This window comes from Dama dama, chromosome 33 (assembly GCF_033118175.1).
Source record: "Dama dama isolate Ldn47 chromosome 33, ASM3311817v1, whole genome shotgun sequence".
Lineage (NCBI taxonomy): Eukaryota > Metazoa > Chordata > Mammalia > Artiodactyla > Cervidae > Dama > Dama dama.
Genome location: NC_083713.1, coordinates 8,458,462 through 8,470,020, shown reverse-complemented (window position 1 = coordinate 8,470,020; position 11,559 = coordinate 8,458,462). Strand labels below are relative to the sequence as shown.

The 11,559-nt window shown below is 53.6% G+C and overlaps 1 protein-coding gene across 1 annotated transcript; it reads left to right on the top strand.

Annotated features, from left to right (window-relative positions):
* The first annotated feature begins 3,214 nt into the window (after positions 1-3,214).
* On the top strand, positions 3,215-11,194 carry LOC133050742 (liprin-alpha-1-like). Its single transcript, XM_061134997.1, has 5 exons — positions 3,215-3,234; positions 3,523-3,754; positions 8,462-8,613; positions 9,439-9,610; positions 11,008-11,194. Exons 1-4 carry the CDS (start codon positions 3,215-3,217, stop codon positions 9,566-9,568), a joined length of 534 nt encoding a protein of 177 aa, XP_060990980.1. The 3' UTR covers positions 9,569-9,610; positions 11,008-11,194.
* Positions 11,195-11,559: the final 365 nt, after the last annotated feature.

The following is an 11,559-nucleotide window of genomic DNA, read 5'->3' as shown; positions in this document are numbered from 1 at the left end:
GTGGTCTTTTGACACACTGCTTTTATAATTTGTATCATTGTCTAAGTAGTTGATTTTTAAAATTCTTGGACGATTGCTCTGTGGTTTCATGCTTGATTTCTTTCCGAGTATTTGTAAAAAAACAGTTCTGAATATTTTTCCTTGTGGAGTTTTCTGACGGTGTGTCTGCTTTCATCATTGGTTTTGATTTCCTGACTCATCCTGTTGTCTGTTTAACCGTCATCAATCCAGTCCGCAGCCTCCCATCCCCTCCACCGGAGGCTGTAGTTCACACATCCATCTCCCCTCCAGCATCACACCACTTGCTCTGGTCATATCAGTGCCGTGTCCCATTAGTCTGGTTTGTGCTTTGTCTTCGTGTCTCATTAAATGGTGTTTTTCCCGCATAGCAGTAAGTTAGAGTTAGTATATCACTATGCAGTTACAGGCATAATGTAGATGGATCATACACTATATGGACAGCAGATGCCTCTCCCAAGGAGCCTTCAGAGACCCCCAGTGGGCGCTGCAGGGTGCCCTGGAGGAGGAGTCTGCTGGTTCCCGTTGTGCCATCTGAAGGTGAGAGAAGCGAGAGGATGTGCTGACCGGGCTGATAGGGGTGAACCCATAGGCAGCTGGTTCGCTGGAGCGGAGCAGGGATGATGGCAGGTGGTCCTGCAGCCAGCGAAGGGGGAGACCAGGCCCTGGGGAGGGGTCGTGAGGAAGACAGGGGCAAGGGCTTTGGCCACAGGGTCCAGGTAGTCGGCAGCCAGCACCTCGAGGCTGCCCTGCGGTTGCTTTGAGGTCATGTGTGGGAGAGAAGGCAGGACCTGGGTTGAGAGTCGGACAGGGGGGAGACTTGCAGAGAGAAGGGTGTGAGGTGTGAGATCGGGAGGGCGGCACGGGCCCCAGCAGGCACTCTCCCGTGCGTCTCTGATGGCAGAGCCGCCCTTGCGGTGCGAGGGGCTGTCCCCCAGAACAGCCTGAGTGCCTGTGCCCCGAGAGGACAGCCGCGGGGGGCTGGCCCTCCAGTCCCCTAGCTGCCCAGCTCGCTCCTGTCTGTGCGTGTTCAGACCAGCCTGGAGCACGGAGGGCTGGGAACCTGTGAGGACGGCACTCCTCGGGGAGCTAGTACAAGTGATGACCGCTGAGGTGGACCCAGCGGCTGCGGAGCTGAAGGATTTTTTCCTTCTTATTTTCCTTCAGCCTGCCCGATGGAGGCATGGACTGTTTTTAATTTTGGGTTTTTCTCTCTGACTCCATCAGCCCACCCTTGTGAATAACCTCATAGGATTGCCTTCTGTCCACGCTGAGACCTGAGTGTCACCAGGCCACCTAGGAACTGGATTCTCCTGCTGCCCGTTTCTTCAGTACTGCTCGCTTTAGAGATGGCCGTGTCTCATAAGCATGGCCGTTTCTCCAATGTCAAGGCTTCCATGTCAAATTGTGTTCGGTTCCTGATAGACGTGAGCTGTCCTGAATGTCGCTGATGAGCCGTGGTCCTCTCGTGCCCAGGTGCAGAGCCAGAGGGAGCAGGACTGGGAGTCCGCGCAGCAGGCCCGCGTGGTGGCCACCGTGGCCCAGGCCTTCGAGAGTGACGAGGATGTGTCTGACGGCGAGGGTGACGGGGTCACCCTCCTCAGCGTGGCCGGTCAGCTGCCGCCCAGTGGGCAGGCCGATGGCGACAGTCTTCCTGTGATGCTTCAGGAGCCGCTGGACGCCATCAGTGAAGAGATCCGGTGGGTGCACCCGAACTCAGCTCCCCAGAACCTGGGCTTCTCTGAGGAGCTCTCTTCTCCTACGAGAAGTCTGAGTGTTCCATAGTGAGAGAACTGACTTCAGGCCTGCTTCAAGGATTTTCAGTTCTGAGATCGCCCTTGATGAGAGAGCTCAGTGAGGCAGGGCGTTCTGTCCACTGCTGGTGTCAGCACTCTGTTGGGGGGCGTTGTAGGGTGTCCCCCCCAGCTCTGAGCCCCAAGGTGGGTGAGGTGCCGAGGCGGTGTCCTCTGCGGCCCGTGTGCCCCCCAGCCCTGTGGGTTCACCCACCTGTGTCCATCGGAGACTCCCGTGTTCCGGTGCAAAGCCACCTGGAACAGAAAAGCAGGGGTTTGGGGGTTGGCAAATTCCCACTCAGATCTGCATTGTCCTTTTTAACTGAATACAGTGTGAAGATTGGCTTGTTGTAAGACAGTGGTCCAAAGACATGGGTTTGAGTTTTTCTCATCTCATCAGTATATTTAAGATGTTTTCTTTAGACACCGTCTTGGCAGTTGTAACAGTTTACAGATCGGGATAGAACGCAAAGGCCTGCCTCGTGGTGAGCAGCGGGCCTTCGGTCTGGGTGCAGCCGGGTGTCCGGGGGCCCCGAGGCCTGCCTGGGCCACACGCGCACAGCTACGCCCCTGTCCCGGGCCCGTGTCCAGAGCGGCTGCAGGCCGGTGACCGTGCGCAGGACCAGGCAGAGCTGCTGCTCAGATAGTTCTCGTCACGTCAGCCCAGGCCGAGGTGCCCGTCCGTGCCTGTGTGCCGAGCACGCGGGGCTCGGGAGGAAGGCAGGGGTGAACGGCACAGCCAGCCATCGCAGGTGGTGGCGCCTGCACTTTTGACGCCGAGACAGACTGCTTCCTTGGCCTTGTGTCAGCTCAGACCAGCTCAGAAAGACGGGCTTTCCCCTTCCCCGCCGGAAATATGGAACGGTTCCATATGAATATTTTTATTTTTACAGCAAGTTGTCAGGTAAAGTGAATTTTCCTTAGGCAGTAAGTTGACTTGTTTTATAAATGGTAAATTCTGTCCCTCAGCTTGCTCTCACAAGTGAAAAACTTTCAGAACTTATAGGTAGAATGAAGCTGAAGAGGTTATGACCTGCCAGAATCCTGTATTTTATTTTGGAAATCATTTTATAGGCATCATCGAGTATTTAAACTGCTATATAAAATCATCCACTACACATTAGGGGAGAAGAGCAGTAAGCGTGAGTTCTAGGTGAATGCGTCACATTGACATGAAGCCAGAAACTCGCACAAAGCTGGTGGAGAACTTCATCAAGTGATGCGTTGTTACACATACAACCATTAAAAAAGAAAAATCCCCTCAGCACTTCAAAAGTCTGGGGACTTTTGTTTAGAAACTCCGGCTTGTTCGTGAATCGCTGTCTTGGTTATAGAGAGTTCCCGATTCCCAGTGGAAAAGACTTGAGACCCTGACGTGCCTCTCTGCCTTGAGAGCAGGGAAGATGAAGGTGGTCAACCTCAGGTATCTCCTCACAGGGAGAGAGTCGCCACCCAGGCCCCGTCAGAATGTTAGCGTAAATAAGTCAAATCAAAGGTGAATGACCAGGGGCCAGTTTGTAAGACTCAGTGCTAAGTTATTCCAAGTTTGAGAATATTCAAAAGAGGGAAAGTCGAACCTTTTAGCCGAGATGTGAAATGAGCAGATGTTCCCGGAATTTGCTCATCGTGACACAGAATGCCAGCCCAAATTTGTTGTCCAGACACGGTCCTGTGCTGACGAGGGCAGCTGACGAGTTTTGCTCTCTTTTAGGTGGATCCAGGAGGAGAAGGAGAGCTCGGAGCAGCGGGCCGAGGAGACTGACAGCAGGGCGGGCGGGGCGCGCTTAGGCAGCCTTCGGCGTTTTAAGTCCCTGAGCTCCCTCAACCTGTGTCCTGCCTCCTCACTTGCCGGCTCCTGCCCGCCCAGCAGAGAGCGCTCCCCGCCCCGAAGGAGGCGGCACAGCCCAGCGCTCCAGGGAGACCGGCTGGGCGTCCTGACTCCGGTATGTGTCTGCCTCCTCCCTGCCGCATGCCTCCCCGAGCACACCGTTTTTCTTTCTTTGTTTTTTCTCGTTCTCCCCAGAAGAAAATCAGGTACAATTGCTATGCTCAGAGGTCTAAGACTTTTAAAACTGCCTGGTCTTTAATCATTCCCTAATGGCACAGGGACCAATCCGTCTTGATATTTGGACCACCGGCTTAGCACGCCATCATGAACTCAGCCAGAGACTGCCTCTGGAGCGGTGGGCCTGGCCCTTGCTGGGCACGGCAGCGGCAGGTCAGTTTCTGTGGTCAGGGAGCAGACAGCCTCGTGAAAGTAACCATAGGCTGCCCTCATGGCGAGTGAAAGCCGCGCAGCACATGTTCCATTGGGGACGAATGGCTGCAGGGTGCAGGGCATGCGGTGGCAAGAAAACCTACTCTGAACTGGTCCGCTTGCTGACGGGCCTGGCTGCTCCCTCAGGCCAGCTGTGCGCATGAAACCAGTTAAAGGCCCGGTGCCCCAGAGCCCCAGGGAAAAAGTCGGGGTGCCTCACTCTTCCGTGTCTCAACACGGGATGACGCCCTCGGTCTTCTGGTGACAGAGTGTGCGGCTCTAAAGCACATGGGCCGGCTTTCTTTCGTGTATAGCCTCGGTTTCTGAGTGCACTGCTGTTTACCCCGTGAATCACGTGTACAACACTCTGCCTTGAAACTGCACTTGTATTATCCCTTTTTTCTGTTACCACCCATTTCCTGTGAGCTGCGTTGTTAGCATAGAATTAAATTAACTGTGGGTCATTTTAGATGCATGTGAAGTGGTAACTGGTCCATTTTGTGGTCTGTTGACACACTGCTTTTATAATTGTATCATTGTCTAAGTAGTTGATATTTAAAATTCTTGGACGATTTCTCTGTGGTTTCATGCTTGATTTCTTTCCGAGTATTTGTAAAAGAACAGTTCTGAATATTTTCTCCTTGTGCAGTTTTCTGATGGCGTGTCTGCTTTCATCATTGGTTTTGATTTCCTGACTCATCCTGTTGCCTGTTTAGCCATCATCAATCCAGACTCCAGCCTCCCATCCCCCCCACCGGAGGCTGTAGTTCACACATCCATCTCCCCTCCGCCATCCTCCCCCTTGCTCTGGTCATATCAATGCTGTGTCCCGTTAGTCTGGTTTGTGCTTTGTCTTCGTGTCCCATTAAATGGTGTTTTTCCTGCATAGCAGTAAGTTAAAGTTAGTGTATCGCTATAGAGTTAGAAGCATTGTGTAGGTGGATCATGCACTACATAACCTGTGTAATCATAAATGAGATTATGCTTCCATGAAGAAATGCTCCTCTAACCGTAGAATTAATGGTCTTTTGACCCAATATCCTTTCGGTGTTGATGCTTGGAGTTTAGACGGTAAATCTCATCAGTTTTTGCATGGTTAATGTCTCTCCTAGACTCTTGTACAAAGTATCTTTTATGGTTCATAAGATGTGAAGACTCCACTTGCTATTATGCTAGCTTTCCTTACAGATTTTCATGGGATGCCTGCTTTAATGGATTTATTCTGAGAAGTTTTATATCAAGTTCTAGGTAAGGATTTTACATTAATGTCCAATAGGTGGTTAGATTTGTTCAGGTTTAAAATAGGTATTATGGTAACTTCCTAATCAGTGAAATTACTACTTTAAAGTATAACGTGTTTTCTATTAAGGGAAACTAACTTATAGCAAATTTTGGCTGAGAACAGACAACTCTTAAGGCCCTTTGCTGACCAGAATGCTCTGCTTTAATAAATCATGATATTGTAATAGAATGGTATCTCCTGAGTAATAACTTATAGTGTTTCTCTAGTAAACCTTGAATAGCTCATTTCGCTTCTGTGGTTAAAAATATGCTCTGTTTCCAGCTCCATGTTCTCTAAGTCTTCATCTCACTTCTATGTTTGCCGTCATGTTTGCTTTACTGTATTTGCCTGTGACGCTTCTTGCATTTTTAGCATCAGAGTTGCAATCAATCTGGTTTCTGTTCATTTCTTTGCATGCATCTTTCAGCCTAGTGAGTTAAGGAAGCATCGTCGAAAGGTTAACTATTTAATAATATAGCATGCGTTTGTTTCTCTGTGAAGTATTAAAGAGTCCTTATCGTGTTACATGAATGAACATTATGTGGTTATGTACTGGTGAATAATTGACATTTTAATGGAAGTTTTGAAACTCATCCACCAGTTGAAATATGCTGATGGTTCTCTTGGTAATAGGTCATTCGGGGACTCTTGTAACAGTTTGCCTTTCTCCCACTTGTTTACCTTCTAATCAACTCATGCTTATTTATAATAGACATAGGATTATTTTTAAAATTTTCTTCAGTTATTTTTTGGCCGTGCTGCACAGCTTATGGGATCTTAGTTCCCCAACCAGGGACCAGGCCGGTGTCCCGGCAGTGAGAGTGCCAAGTCCTAACGTCTGGACCACGGTGGAATTTCCGCTCAGCGTGTTATTCAAAGAAACGGCTGAATCCGAGCCGAAGGTGGTAGCTTTGGGGGAAGCCAGTCTAATGACGGGGGTAGCAGTGTGCAGGAGCCTCTGTGTGCCAGGCAGCGTGGCGAGTGCTTTCCGAGCCTGTCATGTCATCTGGCAGACACCCAGGTGAGGGCCAGGCTGCTGTCATCCCCAGTCAGCAGACGTGGACACTGAGGCTGAGAGAGGCCGGGCCCCGTGCCCAGGCTCGCACACCCAGCAGTGTGGTGCGGACTGGTCTGATGAGAGCCTGGACACTTAACCCTGCTGCCATCCAGCCCCCTTTTCTCCAGAGGCCCTCGTGTCCCTCACAGCATCCCTGAAGGAGGGAGCATCAGGAGGGAGCTCGCTGCCTCTCCCCTCGGGTCCCTTGGATGAGCCCCTGTTGTTGAGTCCAGTGCCCCGAGGGCTGGCCGTCCTTGTCCCTCTCCGGCTCCCAGCCCGCTGACCGACCACTCCTGGGACCTTCCCGCAGGACTCGGGCAGCCGCGCTCCAGTTCACGCAGCTCAGTGCCCGGGAGCCCTTCTGCTGGGCCCCGCGGAGCAGCACTGTGCCCTGGGGCTGGTGACCTGGGTGTGCCGCTCACCGGCACTGTGGCCTGCTGTGTCCTCCTGTTACGTGAGGACACCGTCCTGCCCATCCTAGTCATGTGGGCACCAGGGGGGCGGGCTTCCCTCCTGGGGGCAGGCGGCCAGGCTGGGGACCCAGAGGCCTTCCTCAGGAGGAGGCCCGGGGAAGGGGCTGGCCGCGGTCTCTGAGTTTGAGGCAGGTGTTTGTCTCCCCTGAGTCCACGGTCAACCCAGGCGTGTCACTTCCCACTCTTTCTGTTGTTTTCTGATTTTTATAAAGGCTTATTGTAACTTGAATTTGAGACTGATCCCTGTTCAGTTCCGTGGGGATAATTTCTAGCCTCTGTAGCCTTCTGTTGCCTGAGGGTTCTTGTTGGAGATCAGGGGAGGGTGCATAGTTTACCCAGCTGCTGTTGAACGGGCTCAGCTGTATTTTGCACTGAGTCACTTTGTTGTCACCAAGCTCCTGTGGGGCTGCAGTGGATCAGTATTCTTTAGAGAATCCCACTACAAAGGCACAGGTTAGTTGGTTAAAACAAGACACTCATTGTTTACAAAAATACTTGCCGTGCCTGTTTCCTGAAACTTCCCCTGGCTTAACCACACACCCAAATGTACTAGTGAGACCTGGCTGGACCCTGAAGGGGTTAATCTGTTCCCCACACTGTTACCACCACTGTCTTTCCTGTCCTCACACCCAGGACCAGCGGAAAAGCTGGGACTCCAGGAGAAACATCTTTTTTTTGTTTTTTAAATTTGTTTATGTTTTAATTGAAGGATAATTGCTTTACAGAATTGTGTTCTTTTCTGTCAAACCTCAGCGTGACTCACCCATGGGTATACATATACCCCTTCCCTTTTGATCCTCCCTCCCATCTCCCTCCCCATCCCACCCCTCTAGTCTCATACAGGGTCATCTCTGAGTGAAGACCTAGGGGTGCTCTATGTAAACCACAGTGAGCAAAGTACACTCGAACTGCGAGTGAGCACTTCAGTGTTAGCCCCCAGTCTGTCCGTTACTGAGGAATACGAGCCAGACCCGTGGTGTTCGCATGCCGGGTGAGGTACCTTTTCTGTCTTTGCCCTGTTGTCCTGGGCTCCAGTAGGCTGCATCCTCACTACCAATGATCTTGGGTGGTGGCACAAGCTGTGTGCTTTGCTCCTTCAAACAGAAGGGTCTGGACGCCTTTGCTGAGAGGCTTCTTCCTCTTGCTGGTGGTGCTTCTGAGCAGCATCTGGCGATGAGCAGAGTGCTTTCATCAGGGCGGTTCATGCCATGCAGGGTTCACGGTGCTGGCGTCGCTCTGCTGTCCTGCCCGGCGGGGCCATCTGGTCGCTGGATTCCAGGGAGGGCGGAGCCCGGCTTCAGGGAGGCTCCCGTCCAGGGTGTCTGCACTCAGTCGGGTGCTCTCGCTGCCCCACGCCCCGCTTCTCTTGAACAAGACAGTCCTGTACGATGGCACTAAGCTGGAACAAGGGTGGTTTTCTGTTTGCTTGTTTTTTGTTTTTTTTTGTACTTGGAGGAAAGCATAGCAAATAGATTTACAAATAAGTTTCCGGATATAATGTAAAGCCTGTGAGGTTGCCTTTTCTGACACAGTCTATCGTTAGCCAGTTTTACACTGCCATTTTACACCTGTCTCACTCAGCTGCCAGCTTTAATGGAAGAGGAAGAAGACGACGAGACCAGCATCAAAGGTGGAACCTCGAGCCCTGCCTCGCCACGGTCCCTTCGGCTGGACCGGCTGCACACGGGGGCGCTGCGCGCGGCCGGCCCCGAGGACGTCAGGGACGCCCGCAAGTAAGGGGCCTGCGCGCCTCGTCATCAGTTTCAGGAGCCCTGCGCCTCTTCTCTTGAAAGAGTTAGAAGGATGTCTTTAAAGGAATCCCACTGGGTTCGGTGTCTGTGTTTAGTGGTGAACTTCAGGTGCTGGGTGAGAAGAGCTCAGTGGCCTTGCTGATTTTAGAAAACGTCCATCTCTACGATTGACCCCGCTGTGGGAGCTTTCTTCCTGCTCTTGCTAGAGGTCTGCCCCGCCCGGGGCGCGTTCCTGAGGGTGACGGCCCCGTGCCTCTCGGGTTCCCTCTTGAGGGTCCCTCCCTTTTCCTCAAGGGTCTCCTCTCAGGAGACTCCATCCCCTGCAGTGACTGACACTGTCCTCATTCAGACCACCGCCTGCTAAGCTCCCGTCCACAGCCAGGCAGCACTCAATGGAGGGCATGTGTGGTCTCCTGACCAGCAGCTGTGCTGCCACGGCCGGGGACGGTCAGCCTGCGGAGGTGGGGGGAGCTGCCCAGAGTGGGGGAGCTCGCCTTCTCTGGGAGCCTCGTCACCTGCCAAGCGGAGACCCTGAGGGAAGGTCGGAGTGCCCTCTGCACCAGCTGGCCTGGAGTCAAGCCCTCCCCGGGGGGAACTCCTGTCAGAGACTCTCAGCTTCCCGGGGCAGATGTCTGTGGCCGGGAGCCTGCACTGCTTGTGTGGAGTGTGGTTGGTGAAGGAGCCTCCACTGTGTGCTCGAGGTTGAGGTGCGGGTGTTGCTGGGTGGCCGGTTCTAACAATAGATCTTGAGGAGGGTTGTGTGTCTGCATGAGGGCGCCGGTTAAAGGTCCTTCTCTCTCCCCGAAGCTCGACCGGCTCTCAGGACGGCCCCGGGGGCAACCCCAGCAGCAGCACCATCAGCCAGGACTCGCTGCACAAAGCCGCGAAGAAGAAGGGCATCAGGTCCTGCATCGGCCGCTTGTTTGGCAAGAAGTAAAAGGGCCGGCCTGGACTCCCGGCAGGGAGGCCTTAGGACCAGGTGGGTGCTTCCCCGTTGAGAGGGAGGAGGGCCTGCAGGCATGTCCCTTCTGTGTCTCCCCCGCTGCCCCACGAGGCTCCTGTCACTCACGCTCGGGGTCCTCCTTGGAGCAGGAGCGGAGGAGGCATCCGTCTTCTCGGTGGGTCCAAGATGATCTGATGAGTTAATGAGTGGATGGGTGGATGAATTATGTGTAGAGGGATGGATGGATGGATTAGTGAGTGGATGCATGGATGAACAGATATCTGGCTTGATGGGTGGACGGAATTCATGAGTGGGTGGAATATGGACTAGTGAGTGTGTGTGGATGGTTGAAGAGATGGCTGGCTCGATGGGTGGATGAACGAAGCATGGAATGAATAAAGCAGATGTTTATACTCCAACGCTAGAAACATATTCTATGAAGTTGATTGAGTAGGAGCCGGGCAATGATTCTTTCCTCCAGAACACTGACAAGTGTTTGGAAATGGCCTAAGTGCTCATCAGTGAGGGGTGAGGTCCAATCTCTGGACATCGCACAAGGAACGGCCCTCCTCCTCCTTCCTGCCACCTTCCTCATCCCCAGGAGCTCCTCAGGGGCTCTGCCCATGGCCCACGCCCCACCACACAGTCACGCAGGTCCTCCTGGGGTCTCCTCACCACACAGTGTTACCATTAGGCCCCCATCTCTCTCGACTTCATCTCCTTGAGGACAGGGTATGTTCCTGCCTCTTCAGCCAGATATTTGTAGAGTGTCTTGTTTGTGCTGGGTGTGGGGTATACACCCAGGGGTAAGTGAAACAAGATGTGGTCTGGACCACAGTTAAGACACAAGAGAGAAAAAGGAGCAGATTATTCAATGCTATCCCTAGTCTTAGTAAAGACAACGCTGAGATGGAAGGTGCATTGATTATATGCCAGATGCTGGGCGTCCCCCTTCCCAAGCAGGGGCTGCCACCTCCCAATTTACAGAGGAGGACACAGTGATGGTCACGCGGTCAGGGAGTGGTGAGGGCAGGTGCACACCCAGGCAGTGGGACCGTGCACTTTGCCGAGCCCCAGCCCCCGCTCTGGTGGATGCAACGGGAATGAGATGGTTCTATGGCGTCCCTGACTCAATGGCCTTGAGTTTGAGCAAACTCCAGGAGATAGTGAAGGACAGCAAAGCCCGGAGTGCTGCAGTCCACGGAGTGCCAAAGAGTCGGACACAACTGAGCGACTGAACTAAAGCCTGAGTGTGTGCTAAACTGCTTCGGTCGTGTCTGACTCTTTGCGACCCCAGGGAGTGTAGCCCACTAGCTCCTCTGTCCATGGGATTCTCCAGGCAAGAATGCTGGAGTGGGCTGCCATGCCCTCCTCCAGGGCATCTTCTCGACCCAGGGATCCAACCCACATCTCGTTATCTCTCATATTGGCAGGCAGGACCTTTACAGCTCGCACCACCTGGAAAGGCCCCGTGAACGCTGATGCAGAAAAGAAGGGCTGCTCCTAAGTTAAACTGGAAGAGCAGCAAGCTCAGGTTGTAACGAGGAAACCACACGATGAGCGACAACAGTGCGGACAGAAACAAGCAGGGACGCCTTCACCCACATAAAGAAAACAAGTGTGCCGTTCGGAAGAGGAGCCCGTCAGCCCTTGGAGGGACAGTTGGAACCAGAATGAAAACCGAGGCCGTGGTCAGCAGTGCCCACGCACCCGGCCTGAGTGGCGTGGTGTCACTCACCGGGCTTCCTGCGTCCCCAGAGCTGCTGCCGGCGGTAACATCTCTGAGTGCTAGGCCGGCAGCGTCCCTGAGTGAGCTGAGGCATCGCTGCTGTCCTTGCAGTGCTGCTGCGGGGCCCTCTGTGGGCGGCCACCCTCGTCCCCTGCCCCGCCACCCGCTGGGGCCTGGCTGTCCCCCTGGGATCCTTTCAGCCCCTGAGCATGGGTGTTCCCAGGCCTCTGCCTAGCCGGACTGGGACGCAACTCAG